General features: G+C 43.0%; 1 protein-coding gene across 3 annotated transcripts in view; it reads right to left on the bottom strand.

Annotated features, from left to right (window-relative positions):
- Positions 1-21,053, bottom strand: part of zbtb7a (zinc finger and BTB domain containing 7a) — a 24,693-nt gene extending 3,640 nt beyond the window's left edge. Inside the window, exons 1-4 of one of the 3 annotated variants that reach the window (XM_016680257.1) lie at positions 20,900-21,051; positions 16,568-16,838; positions 5,405-5,968; positions 2,421-3,298 (exon numbers count right to left, since the gene is read on the bottom strand). In XM_016680257.1, the coding sequence (XP_016535743.1) occupies positions 2,421-3,298; positions 5,405-5,890 (1,364 nt within the window). In that variant the 5' untranslated portion in view covers positions 5,891-5,968; positions 16,568-16,838; positions 20,900-21,051. Of the gene's footprint in view, positions 1-2,420; positions 3,299-5,404; positions 5,969-15,345; positions 16,163-16,567; positions 16,839-20,899 lie in introns of those variants that run through there. The other 2 variants (XM_007569152.2, XM_016680258.1) reach the window with 2 other exon arrangements.
- Between the last annotated feature and the right edge of the window lie 978 nt (positions 21,054-22,031).

The raw sequence follows: 22,031 nt of genomic DNA, 5'->3' as shown, positions 1-22,031 counted from the left end.
TATTTGTGAGCGCACAAAAAAAAGGTAACTGTGTTCTTTCTCAAATTTTTCAGTTTGTCACCTGCGAGGCTGAAAAGCAACGAATTCTGATCAATACCTTGGAGCACCTCTGTGAAAAATGAAGTTTTGTTTTGATATGATTTAGTATAGAAGTCCTCAGTTATGATATAAGTAGCTGGACTTCGGGTATTTAGTTAGGATGACTCCTCACTTGCACAAAATGTAAATACAAAAGGCCTCATCGGGCTTCACTAAACTTCTTTTTCCCCCCCCATCAGTGAAGCCACTGTAGCACTCTACTCTCTACTGCTTTCCTGACTTTAAAAGCTTTAAAATGTAAACTGCATTTTCTCTGAGCTACACGATGCTAACAAAAATTACTTAATATTGCAATGACGATATAAATGAACCACGTTCTCCTGACCCTGTTCTTCCATCACTCTGTCAGCTTCAGCATTTCAGCCACCTAAAACAAACAAGCGTGGCCATCAAGAGCACTAAAAGTTTATCCAACAGGCTAAATCTATTTCAGGCATGAAGTGTATCCATGCATGGCACGTGAAGAACAATCCTACCAAAGACTGTATCCAACCAGTCCTTTGTGATTATGATATTACAATAACTATTTCTAAGTGGCATATTGTGCAACTCTAAGCCAGACATATCTGTATTTCCTTCAGGCTGCAAGAGAGTGAAACATTTAGCGGATAACAGGAAGGCTAAATAGAAACAAAGCTGCTCTGTTTTATGCTTTTGTGTTTGAAACCCACCAGTCGGGGAACATGCTGGATTTGCAAATGTTAGCAGCCTTTCACAAATTTCAGATTCAATGTGATTAAAATTTTCTATACGGTTCACACACATGCAGAAAGTTGTTTATAGTTAGTAAAGCTAACTGCGCTAATGGAAGATGTTAAATATAGTTTTGAACGTCAGCCCCATTATTAATGGTTTTGTCTTAAAATGTTAGCAAAACTTTGTTTTACAGAAACTGCTGCCTCGCACATAAAGTTGCCCGTTTCTTCTCATGTAAACATGTAATGTCAACAGGTGTAAAGTGTGATGTCTTTTTATAATAAAAAGAGAAACCAAAATGTTTTTGGCTTGTCAAACCTCAGATTTAAAATCAGCCACAGTATTTTGATCAGTGCATCTTGACTTCTGCAGATTCAAAGTAATCTAATAACATTTCGAAACATGTTTTACTTTGCTGCTCCTTTGACTTATCAGGCTGCCTTGGCCTTCATCTGACTCTTGTCCTTCGTTCCCCCCTTTAGCCGTTGCTGTCTTCCTCTAGCTCCCAAGCACTTAAATCGTCTAACCTTCCTACACTTAGTGCTCCTAGTCAAATAAGAGCTGCTAGCATAAGCTCCAAATGTGCACACCTACATACACAGTGCAAATATCATTTAAGTTAGTATATCAGCTGTCATACAACCAAACGAGTAAGCCCACTGCAACCTTTGCAGATCTGTGAGCCCAACATCAAAACTTTAACAAACGAGGGTGACGAGGAAAAGACACACATATCAGAGCACAGCATTGGAGCAAAGTAGCCACTGACAGAGGTAAATTATTTAAAGGATAGGAGTGATTTATTACAGAGCGAGGCAAACCCTTAACCCTGATCAAACAGGATTAAGATTACAATGCCGCCCCCTTTCCACTGGTGGTCAAATTTAGCTGGAGGATAAATTAAGAATGGTCTTCCTCGTGCTCAGAGGGGTTCTGGATATTTTCAGACAGCAGCGTCTATTTCCACCAAAGGCCAGCTAATTGATTCATTAAAGTAATCATTTCATGGAAAAGGCAAGCCTTCCTGACATGAAAACCCTTCGCACAGATGTCCCCTCCTGTAGATAAGCCACGTCTATCTGTTTTCTAAGGGACACGTAGCAGGTTTTATTTGAGAGGTGAAGGAGTGAGAGAGCGAGGGGAGGGGGTTGTGTAAATACTCTGCTACGGGCAATAAGAAGCATAACAGCAGATCAAAAGTTCACATTACTGTACTGGAGCCAGAGCACTATCCAGTGCCTGCAACCCCTCGCCCCTGTATCAGAATACAGTCCTTTATGGCCCCTTTTCACAAGATAACACGCTGATGGCACAGCCTTCTTTTATAGGACCCCTATGCTAAAATTCCAGGACTTTGCCATGAAGGCTGCCACCATAAAACGGACCTTTATAACACTCCCCTCCCTCACAGCATGGGAACGTTGGGAGGAAATCTGTTTAGTATCCTGCCAATCCACGATCACGGTAAACATTTGGACACAGACTGCACTGCCTAATGCAAAGCTAAGGTGGTTAAGCGCTAATTCTCCAGCTCTTGGCTTTGTGGTGTTTCCCTCTGCTGGGCCGTTTGTCCAAGACTATTAGCACATGTGACATGAGGTAGTCCCTTCATTAAATGGGCTTACCTGGTAAAGCGCACTTTGCAGATGGCGCATTCATAGGGTTTCTCTCCCGTGTGCGTTCTGATATGGCGGGGTAGCTTGCCTGCACCTTGAATGACCTTCGAGCATATGGGGCACTTCTGGAAGGCCTTAGAGCGCATCTTTCTTTCTCCTCCACCTCCTCCGGTGCCGTTCCCTCTCTCCTCCATCGCCCTCTCTCCTCCTGTCGTGTGTTGGCCCGCGCTGCCTCGTGACATCCACAGCGACGGCGGCACGCCGTGCACGAGCGATGCGGAAGCTGCGTCTTCGTGCTGCGTGCTGCTGAAATAATTCAAGTAAAATTCCATGTCAGGATCGTCCCCATCTCCCTGCTCCTCCCCGTCCACACGCTTCTTCTGCCTCTCGATGGAGTCCATCATTTGTTGCAGGAGGGCGCTGGCCGAGCCCCTATCCCTCGCCATCGCCTCCCGGCAGCTGTCCTCCACCTCCGCCTCCTGCCGAGACTCAGGGGGGAGGTAGAAGTGGCCGTTCTGCGAGGGAGGGTAGTAGGACGACCCCGGGTTCACTCCGTTACCCTGAACTGCCTCCCTGTCTTCATCTTCCTCTTCATCCTCGTCCTCCTCCTCTGGTTCTTGCGCTTGGGGCTGTGACAAGGCTAGGGCCAGTGGGGAGTAGTACTCACCGGGGCCCGCAGGAGCCCCGTTGCTGGGGATGCTCCCGTTACCATGGTTAAAGTGCAGGTGTGTGGGCAGTTCCCTGAGCTCTGGCGTGCTGCAGCTGCTGCTCCAGTGCGCCCCTCTCTGGAAGTACTCCAGGTACTCTCTGGCCCGAATTCGGTTCCCCTGCTCCTTGACTCCTCTGCATTTCCCCTCTTCGTCTTCATCTCTTCGCTCACTGCCCGCCTGTGGAAACAGGGAAGGAAACGAAAGCCAGTGAAGGGAAAATTCGCAAGAGCACCGGTGAGAGCTAACTGTAAACACAGCTGGAGAGCTCAGAAGACACTTTTGTCTCCTAAAAATTATAGCAACTTGGCTTAGTAGGGTTGTTTAAGGTAGACAGGCCAAAATGAAAACTTTTACATCTTGCAGAATATTTCAGCTTTTTATGAAATGCAAGAAATAATAGACAGAAAAACAAAGCCAGTGAGGGAACAACTGTGATGCTAAAAGCTACAATGAGAGAAATTAGGCAATTTTCAACTTGACTTGTTGACCAGAGACATACTGCTCAGATACTCAAAAATCTCATCCTTTTCTAAAAAGTGAATGCACCATACCAAGGGACTACCAGGTAATGCTAAAAACTCTTTAGTGTGAAAGTTGTCACTGAGAGAAGAGGACTCAAAGTTGGCTCTTTTTCTTATCAGTCAGGTGTTCGAAGGAAGTTCTTTAAAAGAACTTCAACTTTAAACTGAGGAATGTTGACTGACTGGAAAATCAGAGAGCAGGTGCTTTGGTTGCTGGAGGTTCATTTTGTTCCTTTGAAAATTTTGAATCAGACCTTTTGGAGTTCTGGTTTTGTTCCCAAATCAAGCCATCAAACACCAATTTCCCCCAGCCTCAGGGAGACGTTTTGTTCACTACATAATTTATTAAGAGCTAACTTCCACAGAAAGTAGGAAAAATGAAAGTATCAGCTCAACATCGCTCCGTTTTATCTGTATTTACACTGAAACCCTGTTCATTATGGAAGATGCCTGGTTTGCAAATGTTGGTAGTCATTTGCAAATCCAGAAGTTAAAATAATGATCTGGACTCTCTAAGTAATACACAGTCTGGTGTTTACACTTGCTATTGTTAACCTCTTAAACCTCACTAATTGCTGATAAAAAAAAAAAAAGCTAAACTACGGGTGAGACATCAACCTCCTCATTTATTTTTGTCTTTATTTTAAAGAAGCAAAACCTAGTTTGACAGGAACCAATCTTTCCCACACTGCTCGACATCACCTTTGCTCCTTTTCTAAATTATTGGTGATCGCTCACAGCAAGAAGCTAGAAAGAAATACTTTGACGGCTGAAAACTACAAATCTCCAAGAACAATCTGAAATGTCTGAAATCTGCATATAGTGAGACTTTATAAAGCAAATATCTGACCAACAACCGACTTCAGCATGTCCTGCATGATGCTACGGCCCACAATAAAAATCTGAACTTATTATTATGGTATTACACATTACGACAGAGCACATCACTGCTGCAGCTGAAGATGTTGCCCGGCTGTGAGGTGCTGTGTCTGTAGTCTGTGAAGGAGCACGCTGTTCTTCCACAAATACTGTTGGCTCAGCATGAGTAAGTGTTAAACTAACTCCAAGCTGTGGGAGTGTGTTAGGCATAGTGAGAGGCACTGATACAGGCCATGATGTAAGTCTAGTTATGCTGTTTATTGAGGTGGATGGCATGATGACTGTATGCACCATTTCGGATATGAATGAACTAGAGAAAATAAACGCGCAGTGGCTTCCGACACTATTCACGCATCTTTACTTTTACATTCTATCATGCTATGACCAAGAACTTTCAGAAAATGTGTTTGATTTTATCTGAGTAATCAACAGAAAGTAGTAGCGCATTGTGAAGAGGGAGAAAACAGTTACGTTACTTTACAATAGTCTAAAAATGACATTATGCACTTGTATTCAGTCTTCTTAAGTCTGATGCCCTCCAGTGAAACAAATTATCTTCACACATTCTGCCAGCTGGACAAAAACCCAAAATATGAAGCTATAGCTACAATAGCAAATTCACGTTAAAATGGTCCAGTCAAAGCCCAGATTTAAGTCCCATTGATTCTACACCAAGGATTGTAAATTCCTGTTTACAGATGCTCTGTCACAGTTATGCTCGCCTTTGTCTTAATCAATCACATAAAATTGCAGAAATGAGGAAAAAGTTGACTAGTTTTTGAAAGCACTGAAACATCAGCTTTTTAATGTTTTGTTGTCTCAACCTCAGGATTCTGACAGTGAATACACAAGCTTTTGTTTCTGTGTTATGGCGATGCCTCACCGGCGGGGAGAGCACTTTGGTGTCCAGCAGGTGAGTACAGACGTCCTGGACGGGAGAGATTTCCAGGAGGCGAGCAGCAGCAAGGATGTCAGCCACGCTGCTGTGACTGACCGTCAACGTTGCCGTGTAGGCAAAGTCCAGCAAAGCTCCCAGAGCCTCTGCTGCCACAAAGTCGATGTTGTAGATGTTCTGCTGGTCGGCGGCGGCCCCTGAAGTGAAGAGCTTGTGGAAGTAAGAGCTGCAGGACGCAAGGACGGAGCGGTGGGCCGGAAACTCCCGGTCCTGGGTGACTAAGAGCACGTCGCAAAGGAGCCCGCTGAGCCGCTGCTTGTTCAGGCCGCCCAGGACGTCCGCGCTGTGTTCGGGGAAAGGGATCCCCACGGGACCCTCCTCCGCCTCCCCCGCTCCTCCTCGTCTCCCCCCGCCCGCAGTGCTTGTTATACCCCGGAGCCGCCTTCCTCCTCTCCCACCGGCCCCTGACGACATCTTCCACCAGCCTGCCGCCGAGCCGCCGAGCACAGCCCCCACCCGTGTATCCGTCCTGCCGTCTGTCTGTCTGCCTATCTGAAAGCAGAAGACACAGATCACTGATTAGTTTCTTTCGTGGACAGAAAAGTGAGAGGAATATGTATTGATTGACTGAGACAGAAATCTGCAACATAAGCCGCAGCAACACATTTTTAACATGCTACAAAATTTAAGAACAGGGAAAGTGAATCAAATCGATCTGATCGCACACTAATTGGGATTTTCCTCTCTCATCTCTATGCAATTGAACATACAGGTAAAATCTTACAAACATAAACCGACCGTGAGAAAACTTAGACTGAAGTGGTTTGGAAGTAAGTAAGTAACTTTATTTAGATAGCACCTTTTCAAAGTAAAGATTTGTTTCACAAATTTCAGCAAAAGCAAATTTAAAAAGATAAGTTTTGTGCGGGCCGGTGGTTGAACCTACATGTTTATCCTTTCAGTCAAAAAAATCTGTTTTTTTTAATATGTTTTTTGCTTATTATTCTCTTAGAACCTTCAATATGGTGTAACTGAAATAAAAAAATAAATAAGCAAATGTATTAATTAGAGATGTAGCAATCAGGCTGCCTGTGGCAACAACAACCAAAACAGGATAAAAGTCCTGCAGGCCGTTGGTTTGATTTCAACATAAACTTTACAAGATTTAATTTCTTTAACTCAGAAAAAAATGCAGCAAAGTTAATGCTGTTAATGTTTTTTTAGACCAAAGATGCTTTTTGTTTGTTTGGGGCATTTTTAACCTGCTAAGTCCCAAATCTAACTCTTGAAGTCAGCTGAAGCTAAACTCTCGTCTCCATCTGATTCAAATTTGGACTTCAGTGTGAAATTTTCACATTTGGTCCAATGCAGCGTTGAGACGGTGTCTTGCTCCTCACAATGTATTTTGAGACTGATATGAAAAATTAAAAAAATTAAAAAATAACTAAAAAACAGGTGCAGTTACAGACTGATGGCAAAACAAACAGCTATGTGCAAGACATTAGGTTCCTGTAGTGAATAAGAGCTGAATCGTGTTGGTCAGCAGTTTTCTCTGCATAAATACAATGAGTGGGAGAATCAAAAAAGATATTTATGTATTTCACGCGTGCAGGTGGCCGGGGTGCCTGTTTCCTTGTATATATGAATACATGTATGGGTGTGTGCACGCACCCGTGCAAGAAATCAAGCAAGAGGTCGTGGAGGACAGATAAGCAGAGGGCTGAGGGGATCAGAGTGCATGCTGGGAGCTGGGCTGTGCAGCCTATGCTCACTCTGTGACAGTCGAGAGCGAGGAAGGAAAGCAAGGGAAGCGGAGGAACAAGAAGGGAGAGGAGAGTGGAGGGATGTGGAGAAGGCTGCGAGGACAGACCCTGTGGAAAAAAAAAAAAACCTCCACAGGAGGAGGAAGAGAACGTACGACGAGTTGCAAAGGAACGGCATTAAAAAGGGAGGTTGTCAATCCGGTCTGAGCTAGTTACCCCACCCTGCGCTGCGTGCCAAGTTTCGGAAAAGGCCTGTCCCCTCGCTCACGTGTGTTTGTGTGCGTGTGTGGGGTGGGAATTAAAATGATCGACTGAAGCTTAGGCGGAGGGGCGGGGTGGGTGGTGGAGGGGTTTCGGCAGAGTGGGCCATCCTCGATTTCTCAGTCACACGAGTGAATACCGTAACATCAATAACACACGGAAATCACACACATTATACAAGCACACACAGGACATCCACCTCCCCTCCCACCATCCCCCCTTCACCTCCTCTTCACCATCTGCCAGGCAGACCCAGTAGGGGGGCAAGGCTGGGCGGTGGTTGCATTAAATGCGTTGCTCTCTACAAGCTTCAAATTACAAGATTCCTTCCGATCAATCCTGCTGGTATGTTTGTTTGCTACACCCCACTCCCAAACCTGCCTAACCTGGCTGCCCCTCCTCTTTTAATAGAGTTCACCTTCTTTCTTCGGCTCTGTCCTCTCCTCTCCTCTGCTTATGCTTTTGTTTTATCCTTTCTTAAGAAATACCAATCTGTGTCCACACCTGTGATGCGCAGATAGGTCATGGATAGATTTATCTGTCCCTCTGCGCCGAGGAACCCGTAAGAGATTAAGAGGTTTCTTTCACCCTCTCATCAATGACTAAATGGGTCAAAGAGTGGTCAATTCAGCCAAATGTTATAATGCACATTTACATAAAAAGCTGCAAGTAAAAATGATGAAGACATAGATGTTTGCACTGGTTTGTGAAGCGTGATTACCCAGTAAGACGCCAACTGGCTCCAAGGAATGGGTTGAATTCCAGCATCCAGGTAAACCAACATTTGGTTTCCAAACCACTGAACTATTATGTCATATAGTTCCTACGGTTTAAAGCCCTTTTAATGACATGCCAAAGATAGTCGGAGTAGGTGGAGTTTTCTCTGGTTGTACGGAGTTTAGCTATAAGTGGCCCTAGAAACAATTTGATATTCCAGTGTTACTCCAGAAACCAAAGATCAGAACAAGGAATGGGAAATTATCAAAATGTTTATCAATATGATATGAAGAAAAATCAAGAAACAGATGTAGTTGTAGTTGTAGTGCTGTGTCAATAATTAACTCTAATTAATGGTATTAATTGTCATGATTGTGATTGCTACCATTCCCGTACAAGTTTCTTTTCTACTACTGGTTTCAGGAGAGCGTCATTAAACACACGTTCCTCGTTAAAATATGGCTGAATGCAATAGTTACAGTATATACAGTTTATCTGCACTACTCAATGTATTTGACAATGTTTAGTATTAGCAGTTTCACTTTTGTTGGGCTATGAGTGAATGGAGTTATATAGATTAAAAGCTAAAAAGAATACAATACGCTACTTAAGAAACACCATGAAATATTATAACATTTTATATCCACACCAACCACCCCAAAGCAAAAAACTAAAAAGGGTTCATTTTCTTCAGAAAACGCATATTTATTTAAAAAGTAGAAAAATCAAAGTATCAGACATTAAATTATTATACCTGTTATATAAACTATTATTTATATAACAGCCTTTTGGTTTTCAGAACATTTTTATTTAAAGGTTCTGCGTTAACTCCTTGATACAGTAAAACCGGGGCGTTTTAAATCAAGGTTGTCGTACCATGAGAATGTCACAATGGCCCTGGCCTACTGGCAGCACGCTTTCTCTATGGATCTCTTAAATCCTGTTTTTTTTTGTGGGCGTCTGACCACATAGGGTCTGAGAACACTGCCAGAGACTTTAACAGAGCTCCACTGAAAACAATCTGTCAGCCATGGCAAAAGCAAATTTTATTACCCCATCCGTCATCTGAATATGTTAAGGGAGAGAGAGACAAAGAGAAATGACACGGGAGGCAAAGAGAGCAGAGTGAGAAGGGAAGGAAAAGCGAGAGAAAGGGCATCCACATGGCTACCGGTCGTGTCCTTTGCAGGTGGAAACGGATCTCTGCCAGCCTCGTCCACAGCCGAGTCAACCTGCTTTTCTCTAAAGCACCTGCACTGAACCGGGGCTTTGCTGCAAGCCTGCGAATGAGGCTACTGTATCCCCCATACATCCACAGTTGACCCTGGGTCATGGCTTTGTGAGGTAAAGACGTTGAGCTCGAGGAGGAGATAAAACACACACACTTGCACGAACATGCGCACCAACACAAAACTCGATTCAGTGCCAACGAAGCGCAGAGGGACTGCTCTGCATGCAGGAGCAACCTGTCCCTGAATAAACCTGCACAGAACACAGAGAAAGAGGAAACATGGAGCCACAAACCTGATCCTGACACCTCCTCATGGCTTGAAACATTCCTTATCACTAATTCATGCCTGTGGGTGACAAGGCCGGCAATCTAGCACAAAGCGGCACCGCAGCTGTCCGTGTACGCCGTGTTCCACCCTCAGGGAAGGGCCCCTTTCTTTGGCGCTCGGGCCACGAGCGCCCAGGCCTGCTTTGCAAGTCAAACCACCGTCTCAACGCGCAGAGCCGACCCATCCCATTTCCACCCTCACCTCATTCAACTCATCCGCAACATCACTTCGCCCCCTCCCATGTATCTGTACAACGGTGCTTTGTAAGAGGAGTTTCTGTTTTTGCTGGGGGGGCGAGTTTCTTTCTGCAGTTGACCGAACACGGCGTGTGTCAACATCTGCACGGAGACAGTTGGGAATCAATTTGCTTGTCACTTTCTTAGGCAGACGCCTGCCTGATATCGAGGTGTGACGGGAGTCAGCAGGAATGGTTCTTATTTAGGCTGACATGGATCGTGTTGTGGAGCGTCTCAAAAATTTCCACCCTGAAAGTTTCTCTGACTTTGGCAGACACATACCAGTCATTCCTAGATACTAGCAAACAAACTGTTAACCGTGTGCAACCCCAGATGTTTCTCAGATAAGGGAAGACATAGACTACAGAGTCATTTTAAAAATGCACAACAACCAAAACGGTAGCCCCCATAAAAACACCGCTTGGTCTGAAATGCAAATGATCTCTCTCCTGTCTCTCCTTTAAACTTTCTATTTCCTTAAATTTGAGAGTTTGAAAATTTGGCTGTTGGCTAATACAAATTTGTACGCTTCAAAAATACAGAAACATACAAGAGAACTAGTGAAATAGGCACATTCCGGTAGGATATTCTCATGGCATGAAACGATTGGGTAAAAACGCAGCACTAATAGAGCTATTACAAATTCATAACAAAAATGAATAGCAGGATATGACTGACCTCATTTAAAACAGAAAAGCCAAAACTGTTGCTACTGACACTAAAATAACATGTTGAAGTGTTTCCCTCATCATGATGTAATCTATAATACTTATTTCTTGTTCATTTCATTTTGATACATAAACTTAGGCAACAATTTAGACTAAACTGTGACTGATTTGCAAAAGTTTTACCCTTTGGACAAACATATTCTACCTCTTTGTTGCTCTGCTCTTAAAAGAGAAATACTCAAAGTTTAACAAGTCAAGCTTGTGAGTTATTTGGGTCACTTACAATACATGTTTCTGAAAGCTTGCCAACTATAGTTTTCAAACGTAAAGAGTGTGATTCTCAGCATTTAGTTTCACCACTATGACAGTCCGAAACCAGGAATATTTGTGAGCTGCCGAATATGTCTGTATTGTAAGCAACAGGATAAATTTACATTAATAACTTTCTTTCGACAAGCTGCAGCAACATGTGGGGGAGGGGAGACACAGGAGTTGTAATGCTCTGTGCTTCACGCTGTCTGAGAAAACTCACCACTCTGGCACATTTGCATCTGATTAAAATGTAAGAAATTTATGATTTAAAAAATTGCAGATTTCATAGCGTAACCCTTTCAAACCTTGACATGCATTGAGTTTCAGATAATGAAAATAATTCACAAGTTCTGCACATTTGTACAACAGGATCTTCTCACTCAGATCTAGAAGGCTCCACTCTGAACCAAGTGGACAAGCGAACACGATAGGGCTTCGGGGGGTTAGGGAAAGTGGATTTTGAGTAACTGCCACTGCTCAGTGACTCATTGTTGGCCAAAGTGGAAGGAAACCTCACTGGCCGTGCTGGGAGCAAAGCAGGAAGTAGGCTAGTGACTGATAAAACCTAAAGTTGCATGGGCTGGTCGAGGCCTGGCAGCTTCCACTAGAAGCTAACCAGGAAGCGCTGCCAAAACACGAAGCTGGTGGGCGAGACAGGGCGTTAAACTCACAAGCTCGCTCATAACTTGAGAGCAAATGGAGGCCCAGGAATCTGGCTCAGATGTCAATGATAAACTCGGGATGAATTACTGTTGGACCTGGTATAACCTGCTACAGTAAAAGAAAAGGTAACCACCCCGAGGACAGGGGAGTGGGGGTGGTTGGGCAACTGCACAGGTGTCACGCAGGGTAGTTGAAAATGACTTTCAAACCCTCTTATTATAGCAACAAACATTTTAACATAGAAAACTAAAAGACTGTTTTTTTTCTCTCTCTCTCAATTTTCCTTTGCATTTAAAGTCAAAGGCGTAGTAATTCAGTTTAAGGTACTTTAACATATACTTTTGTTTTTTTCATACAAGGGTCTGGTGAGGCATAATAGGCTGTTAAAATCTCACCAGTAGGAAATAATTTAAATAGCCTCTTTATTTAGTATAAATAATTATTGTAGCCCAAGAGGAACCAAAGCAACTTGTTTGAATTCAACAGTTTTTTCACAAAGAAGCACATGATTATTTAAGGAGGACATGGAAGCTGGAGGTGGTGGTGCAGCAGCACTGATGATGTTTCTTGTGAAACGTTGAGCACACAAGTAAAGCAGTGTGCAAATCAACGGAAAGGCATTGGGTTAAAACTGTTACAACATTTTTGTATTTTACACCACTTTTATATCAGACAATTACTCTGACTGGAAACACTTTACATCTAACGTGCTCAGTAAATGTTTTACACAGGAAGATTATGGGTGGTGTTCTGCCTCCGACCTCCATTCACCGTGTAAATAATCATCAGCTTCTGTGTATAAAACCACTCAACACAAACGTTACAACATCTTAAAGGTTCGTAAAACTGCATTTAAACAAACCACTCGGGCTTTTTGAGACTGAAGTTGTTGTAGGAACGTAAAGTCCGCTTTGGTCTTGGCCCCTCTTGGCCAGTACTCAGATTCCACCTAATCAACAACTAAACTGGATTTATGTCAAATGAAGATGCAAAATGAGTTGTAAACTACATCCATCCATAAACCTTGAAAGCTACCTCATCTGAGAAACTCAGAATTATTACTATCATTAAGGAGTATGTCATGCTTTCCATACAGCTTTACACGCTAAGACGTCATGAAATGGTATTCGCACCTATTATGCATAATATGCAATTACAATTGCATTACAATTACACAAGTCATCAGATATTGCAGTTTTTCCCCATTTTCTTACCATCTTGTTTAATAAGTTAACAAGTTGACAACTTGGTGGTGTCACAGAAAGCTCATGTCCAGCAGGTTAGCTGGTCAAGCAGCCAACAGTGGCTGCACCGCGCTGCGCATGCTCAGCCTGACAGGGAAAGAGGACTTCCTGTGAGTCTGTGGCAGGCGTGTAACAGAACCCGCTCTGTTATCAGATGACCAGCTCTCCTCTTGCTCTGTCTCCCTGTCCGTACTGTCTGACCCCCTCGCCCCCCCCACAACCACCCTGGCCCCGCCTCCTTCTTCTCCTCTCATCTGTTGCTCTCATCTCATCATTGCTCCATCTCTGTCTCAGACTGTGCACTGCATAGTATCCACCACATCACCCACTTCCCCTTTCCACTGCTGAGGAGGCAAAGCTGTGCGGACCCACCCGCCTCCCTGCGTCTCGCCATACTTTAATGCAACCAACACATCGTCTTTCTCTTGTTTCACTGTAAACCAAGTAACTACATCGGCAAGCAGACGGTGTTGGACCGGTCACACAGCCCTGTAGTCGCTTGGCCTGTTATCCATTATCAATAAACGTTTGTCAGTTTTGTAAACAGGTCCATCTCCTCCGACTCGATGTATTTTATAATTCATCAATACGCAGGCTCAACTCGAACACTGCGATAATTTAAGTGAAGCCTTCCCCTTCTTCTTGAAAAACATCCCGAGCCACACTCTCTTGCTCTTAATTTGATCAGGTTGTGTGTTAAACTCTGCACAATAAATGTCCCAGAAGAGAACAGAAGAAGCCCCTTTACTGCCCCTGGTCTTCAGCATAACAACAGAAAAACAACAGAGAGGGGTCTGTCTGTCTAGCCAGGCTGGAAGCTGTGGTATATTAAGCAGCTGACCAGGGGAACCAAACATCATGGAGGGGGGGAAGTGAAGCTGCATTCACTAAGGAAGAGGCAAATGAAACAACTCCAACTGTAAATGTGTAAGCCTTTGTAAATGCATTTATGTTTAAAAAAGAGAGAAAAAAAAAGAAGAAGCGGCACGGGAAACACTCCTTATAAAACTCTATCTCCTGTATGAGCCATTTTGACACATAGATAAACCTTTACACAAACAATATGACAGCTACATGTATCCCACTGTATACTGCCAACTTTTTACTCTGAAATAAAGCCTCAAACTGCCACGGAGACATCACACAACCTGTCCTCTCGGTCTGCCTGAACCTGCTAGTTTTGGGCCATCGTGGTGCAGGCACAAACATACAGGAATATCAAACTGTATTCAGCCTCACCGCCAAATTGATGGGTGGTGTCTTGGACCTGCCCACAGTCACTGAAGTCCCCTGCAATTCCTCTGGAGTCTATTGTTGGTAACACAGACGCGCATGCACACACACACGTGCACGCGCGCTCACACATACAAACACATATGGCGTCCTAGTTTAACCTCTTGCTGGAATTCACTAGAAATAACCATGCTCTTCATCCATAGGGCAGAGAACATACGGAAGACAGCGTTTACAATAACTAATCAAGTTTTTTTACATTTTTTTATTTTACCTTAAGCTGAACAAGAAGAAGCAATCAGCTTAATTTACAGCAGCATTATGAAAGACTTTCCCATAAAATGGGCGTACTGTGCTCGTCACTTACCCTCTCCATGCCCGCACATTTGTAAAAACGGGTTTAACAAGTATGCAAAGCTGAAAAGAAAAAAAAAACAAAAAGCATCTGGTTATCGAGGAAGACAGTCGGGGCTGCTGTGAAGTTTTTAAACCACTGGTTTAAAAAAGAAAGACTTACATGGCGGCAGGACAGATTACAATCTGGTCTTAACAAGATGCTGGTGAGGATGGGGGAGTTGAGCGGTAAAGAGAGAAGGGACGTCATAAGATTGAGTAGCTGTGAACGACTGAAATCAATCTACGAACGCTTAAGCTCTTTGGGGACGGTTACACAAAGTTGCCAGAGCTTACGTTTTGTTTTAATATTGCACAGACTCAGCCACGGCAGCCTGCCGCGTCAGGGAGAGGGGATTCAGCTGTCACGAACTGTGTCACCTATTCTCCGCCTCATTAAGACGAGATGTCACTTAGTTAAGTTTCTAAAACTATTACTCAACACCTGTGCCACAGAAGCTGTCGGCCACAGCTCAGCAAAGTATCTGACAGGGCGGTTTCTGTAGAATTACTCTGAAAGCCCCCGAAGAAGAAGAAGAAGAAGAAGAAGAAGAAGCAGCAGCAGCGGTACAGGATGTGCAAATATCTTCATCTTCTCACTCTGCTAATATTAGCAGCTACTCTACCTAATTAACCACAACTTGACAGATTCAAAGCAACACATGTAAGGATAAAACATCCGAAGGCAATAAAGCAAACTTCAGCAGATAGTCAATGCGGCACCTGACCCGTTTGCCAACCCCTGCTCTGTCTTCAAGTGGGTCAAGAACTCTGAACTCTATCAAGACACTCTGGTATTTACTTTCCCTTGCTTGCTTTCCCTCTCCTCTAAATCCCAGCCCAAAGACACCATGTGTGTGGATGTCTTCGCAGTGCTTACCGAATAGGCAGAAAATGTTTCTCGGGACCTCTCTGCCTTCCCCTGCTTTGCCGGCCAGTTCTGCTGCCTGTGTCTCTGGGCAGGGCTAGAGCATTACCAGGCAGGAAACTTGTGAGTGGCCCTAGTCATACAGGCAAGCCCTTGCCTGATCCCACACAGACACCTACCCGCCCCCATCCCATCCACCACCACCCTCTATTTTCAGTCCACAACTCCGCTCCTGCATCCCCTCGCCTCATTGGCTTTGCAGTGGCTAACTCGCCACACCTCCTCGCAGGGATAGGCTGACGGCTGTTCCCTTTCCTTCATGGCTGAGGGCAAGGCACTCTGGGATATAGAGGCCGAAACCCAATGTCACCTGGTTTCCACAGCCCCCGCTGCGGACTACGAGTCCCAGCTTCCTTCTCTGCCATCACCACCCCCACTATCTCCAAGCCTTCTCTAACGTAAGCAAACCAGGGCTGAATTATACACTACAGTATGCTGCTAGCAGCCTGCCAGGTATTAAAGTACAGAGCAGCCATCAAACAAGGATAGGGCGCTGTGGGAGGAAAAAAAGAACAAAACAGATTTCAGCCCAGACTGTCAGGGGCAGCACTGAAACATCGGCCGTGCGCTCTTTCATCAGCTCTGCGCTCTTGGGACGGTTCAGACACACTTGAAACTCCTGACCTAAATTGACTTACCCCTCCTCTAAACAACCTAATGCCACCCAGTCATGCTCTGCACACACAGCACACCCTGCAATGAGTGTCTCGCCCTGTAATGTCCCGAAAAGTTGCTGCCACTGCTTGTAGCCTTTCCAGTATCATTATTATTATTATTTTTTTGCTTCCTCCTTCTCTCGGCTCAGTCACCTCCCTCCTCCTCCTCCTCCCCCTCCTCCTCCGCTACCTCCTCCTCCTCTAAGTGCTTCCACCTGCCTGAAAAGTTAATGTTTTGATCACATCCTATAAACTTTATCACAAGATTCCCCCAGAGGCAAGTAGCTCTATATAGGACATATTTAAGAGAAATAAAATAAAAAAAAAAAAAAGAGGAACCTTGACTAGGGACCGCTGCTGCGACCCACCTCTTCTCTCCGGCCAACCCCCCCACCCTGCTCTCCTTTCTGGCCCCCCTCCCTCAGTCCTTCCTCTCTCCTCTCCCTGCTACCAACCCCCCTGAGTTCGACAGGCCCAGGGCAGGCAGAGGAAGGGATGACAGGTCGCCTTCAGCTCACCTGTGATGGCCGTGGTGGTGCTTGTTGTGGGTTAGCTCGGCCCTCTCCTCTCCTCCTCTCCGGAGCTCTCTATCTCCCTCTCACTGTAGCGCAGCTTAAAGCCCCCGTATGCGCTAACCAAGCAGCGGCAGATCAACTCAATTCCCTTCCTGGTTTCTGGAGGGCAAAGAGGTCCCTCCCTTTTCTCTCTCTTTCTCTCACACACACTCACACACACACTCTCTCTCTTAAAGACACAGCATCCCTCGGCGTCCTCAGCCCCCTCCTCCTCCTGTCAAGATGAAAGTAAGGTGGAAATCTCTTAGTACTGAAAAGCAGACAGTTGTCAAATCATAAACTGAACCGGAGACAACGCAAATTATTAACCCCTGCCTGCCCACTGCGTTCTTTCTGGCTGTCATTGGCTACAAACTGGCGTTTGTGGGTTGTCTCCGGGGTTAAAGCTGAGTTGTTAACTCTTGTCTGTTCTCACCCGCCTCATCCCTCACTACTCCTTTCCTTTTCTATGCAAGTCGCACCCACCCATCCTATTGCCTGAGGTCATGCTGTCCCACCCCAAAAAGCAAGTCTTGGCACATTCCAGCACACACGGCAGGGGCTGCCAGCAGCCCCCTCGATACACACCCTCTGTTCACGTTACCTGTAAAGCTCCAGCAGGTGAGGACTGCTCCTAAGCTGAAATCTTCCCCACTCACTGCGGTGAGATCTGAATTCCCATGTGTGCACGCACTTCACATTGCGCCACTTCCAAAATGCCCACCAGTACACCCACTCGATGGGCGCGAGCCAGCCATTGTGCCATGCAGTGGGTTGGAGAGGAAGATGTTGAGTTGCATCAGAGCCACTGCTGGGAGGTAACTGATTATATATAATCTGTTCAATGTAATCTGATTACAAAAGTAATTACGGTTTAACTAGATTACATATGAAAAAATATGTAATTAGGCTAATATCGTCCTGAACAAACTTATTAGATTTGCTATAAATACCATTTTACAACTCACCTGAGCACAATTATGCATACCTGGCATTACAGGGAAAGGTCAGTTTAAATTATAGCAAGTGCTTAGATCAGTAATAAGTTATCATATGAGTTTTCTTCACTTAGGTAGAGATCGGTTTCTTTGGTTACATTTATGTGCGATCAGGAAGACTTTTTGTTGTCGTTAAGTTGCCTCTAACAACTATTGTTTAATAATGCCATTCATTTTTTTTTTATTATTTCATTGACTCATCTGAACAGTTAATTTCCTTTCACCACAAAATATTTATTGGATACTGCAAAGTAAAATGTTAATACATTTTTTCCAGTAATTAAAGTAAAAAATCATAAATCTTAAGTGCAGCACGTCAAAATTAAATCAAACGAGGCACTTTTGTATTAGTATAATATACAATGAAACTGAGCTGGAAATAAACAAAAAGACTTTTTGATTTTTTTTTCACATTTTAATACACCTTATTCTTTAATTCTAATAGAAACTATAATAGTTTCATCTCACTCATAAATTACTGCACTTATTAATTGTATTTATCATGTCTGAGCTTGTCTGGCTTAAATTTTAGTCGTTTAAAAATCCACGTCGTCTATTCAGTTAACTGTGACTAAAGCAGACATTATGTTAATGTGCATAATGTCTGCACATTAACACAAACACAGGGTTAATGTTGATAATACTGTTTGTTTGGACTGATTCTTGTGTAAAATTTTTTCGATAAAGACTTATTTAAGAATCTAACGTCACACGGATCATTTAGTGTTTAGTTAAATAATCACAGTGGCTCATCTGCGTTGTCTCCTCACCTGCCTCATCATCATCCCTAGATGCCAATGCTAAATGTTGCCAATGAAATCCGACAGCACATTCAAACCTCTGATTGTCATCACTAAACTAGACATACTTTCATGCTTTCGTTACACACAGGAGAAACAAAGCTAAATACTAAAAGATGAACTCATTAAAAAGATGTGTCCACTTCATATCGATGTCCACAGATCCTCAAAGTCGATGTCATCAATTACATTGACAAGTTGGGACAGCACAAGTAAAAACCTAATAAAGCAAACACTTTCCAACATTAATGAGCAAAACTCATTCAATGCGGCAGGTCATGGATTTATAAACAGCAGCAACAAAAGAAACCAACACTCACAAGCAGCAAAAAGGAACTGTGCAAGAGTATTTTCTGATTCGAGGACATATATATATATATATATGACGGATGTAAAATGTTTGTCCTGTGTGTGTTTGAAAAGGCAGCGATATATTTATGTCACGCAAATGTTGATGCAGCGTCACTTAAAAACATAGTTTCTATATTTTTGTTTTTGTCGGACATTCTAAACCCCTCAGTAATTTCAATGTTGTCTTGTGTACAACCGACATCAATCCCAACTTCTGCACATTACAAATCATCAAAACAAACATCTACATGTGCTATAAAATGACTTAGCAAGGTAGTTTGTAGTTTGCAGACTATATGATGCTGCACTCTAGGAACTCCAGCGGCTTTATGGTGTCAACATTTCTTACATTTGGTGCCTTTGCACAGCTGCAGTGACATGTTGTCTGTCTAGAGGGCACTGTAGAGCACTGTCCCTGCAATGATTGAGCATGTGTGAGCGAGAGGAAAGGGAGGGGAAGCAGGAGGAGCGGGAGCAGACAGTTTTACGGCAATTTTGCGTTCAGACCAGCATAGGGTGGTCCACTTCACTCCCAGACACCGCACGTCTGATCTGCCTTTCTCATTACTGTGTGAATGACGCCATTTGTTATTTCTGAGAAAGCAGATTGCCATAAGAACTCACAACAAAGAAGTTAATAAAGTTAAGTAAAACAATACAATGATTAAGTGTAACATTATGGCCCCCCTGGTGGATATTTTGATTCCCCTCTTGCTGCCAAAACAGCACCGACCCGTTGAGAAATGGAGGTGGGCTGTGAAATCTGGCATCTCGATGCTGTGGTAGCAAATCCTAAAGGCCTTTAGGTTACGAGGTAAGACTTTTTAAAGGATTTATTAGGACCTGTTTGCCCAACTCATCCCACAGATGGCCAATTGGGCTGACACCTGTCTATCAGAACCAGCTTCCACCTCTTCAATAACTTGACTGAAGAGGTCTCTTATCTTGTTTACTGGATAAGAGAAGAGGCACAGGATCCAAACTGCTCAGGGTCTACAATGAGGTTTCCACAGTCAGTGATGATGTGTGGATCCACCTGTTGGTGTTGGTCTGTTTTATCAAGTCCCAAAATCAGCCCAGCTGTCTACCAGGATATTTTAGAGCATGTCACCCTTCCCTCCCTTCGTGAAGATGCTGAAAAAATGTCGAAGCTGGACCTAGAGCCTGCTCACACTACCAAAAGTACCAAAACTGGTTTACTGACCATCATACCGGAACTGTGCTTGGTTGTCCAGGAAATTGTCCTGACCTGAACACCTACAGGTGACCGAACTGGGGTTTGTCAAGATGAGGATGAGGGAACACCCGAGCTAATAATGCAAACAAGCTGAAGGACACTAATAACGCGACCTGGAGCTCTAAAATACCTCAGCAAGTCCACAGGGCTGATCACTTACATGCCACTGGACACAATTGAGCCTTGACCAAGTATTGACTAAACTGTATAGTAGTACTTTGACATACTTTTCAGTAGATCCACATTTCTGGAATAAAAATATATATATTTTGCCTTATTTTCATCTTTTACTAAAGGCAAAGGTGATGTAATGGAAAGATAATGAATGTTATGCAGTTCTGCTGACACAGTGGTCATAATGTTACGCCTGATCACTGTGTGACTGGGATTGTGAACCCTTAGGGAACACTTATTTCCTAACAACTCTAATTTTTACAGCTCAGGATTTCAGCACTGGGTCTGGAAGACATCTGTTTGCCCAAATCAGGGAACACACTAGGTAAATCAAGTGTATGATAACGCCTCATTTTCGTAGCTATTAACAACGCCACAATTAATGCTAACAGTATTGGGTTCCACTTGAGTAAATGCGGTGTTATCAGTAATTTCCAGGTTTTGTTAAGTGTTCCTTGGTAAGGTTCTAGGTTTCTCTGTAGCTTCTTTATGTAGTTTATCATTGTTAAATACAACCACCCGAACCAGAGAGACACGGTGTTCGTAGCCAGTCTTGTTCGTAATTAGTTTTCACTGAAAACTATAGCGCTCTTTGCAAGTCCAAGCTTTTCAGACGCAAAATTTAAGTCTGGCACGGTCATATAAATAAAAGCTCATTGAAGGTGGAAATGCAGTTGTGTTTATACCAAATAAATAAATAAAAATAAATACTGGGAAATGAAAAGGGAACACTTACCGTTTCAAAAACCAGCACCATGTTCACCCTGCACGCTTGTTATGTCTCCCAAATTAACCAAAAGCTTTTTTCAAAGTTAGCTAGTTCTTGGGAACATTCTGTCGCTGTGGTTACGCGCTAAGGTCGAAGGTTAAGTACGCTCACATTCCGACTGGCTTTCCAGACATACTACATTTTTTTTTTTTTTTTCAGTCGAGTCTTTAAAACTCAAACGCTCAGAGTAAGTCAGCTTGACGCTCCTGTTGTCAGGGCCGTAGCACAGATTTACAAAAACTCGGGCAAGCCTCTGTGACAAGACACCAAAACAACAATAATAAATTGACCAAATAATTAATATTAGGGATTAATAATGAGCCCTAATTTACACTTATTAGTCTTAGCTATCATACTCACTATACAACTAATTTCACACTATAGATATGATCTAATAAACTATAACACAAATGGCAACATTTATCTCTACTGCAGCTAAAATAATTTTTCAAATTACCTTGAAAATATTAGTAGTAAGGTTATAACCTTCATTAAATATGTATTTCAATATCAAATTGTCATTTTTCATATTTTTTTTCATCAAATGTTTTAGGTTATTTTGTTCCATTTTTATTTTGATTTTAATGCCTTAAATAATCATAATTCAGAATTTGTTTTAAAGTTAATGTTTTATCTTTATATTCTTAAAAGATAATACAGCTGATTTGTATTTTACAACTTTTGGTTTTAAATCATCTCCATTTCTGGTGTCTTATTTTCGAACGCTTACTTAGTTTTACATTTTATTCTAACCGATTAGTAATATTTACATTGCGGATTAACAAAAACAACACCATCTTGACCCTGAAGCCACCACATTTTATAATGCTCAATTATTTGACTAAAGGCAAGCATATGCATTTACATTCACAAATAAGTTTTATTTCAATTTTTTATACATTATAACCATTTCCAACACATTTTTATATTATAATAAAATGACTCTTCTTGTCATTTACATAAAATCAAAAATTTGTATATTAAGACTGCAAAATAGTACTCCTGTAATTTTTGTTGATAGCTTTGTACACATACAGGTGAATATGCATCCATTTACTTTTGAAGAATGCACATTTCAGAGGGGTAGGGGGAGTAGAAA

This window comes from Poecilia formosa, unplaced genomic scaffold (assembly GCF_000485575.1).
Source record: "Poecilia formosa unplaced genomic scaffold, Poecilia_formosa-5.1.2 Scaffold237, whole genome shotgun sequence".
Classification (NCBI taxonomy): Eukaryota; Metazoa; Chordata; class Actinopteri; order Cyprinodontiformes; family Poeciliidae; genus Poecilia; species Poecilia formosa.
The sequence above is the reverse complement of the archived record's forward strand: the minus strand, read 5'-3'. Positions and strand labels throughout refer to the sequence as shown.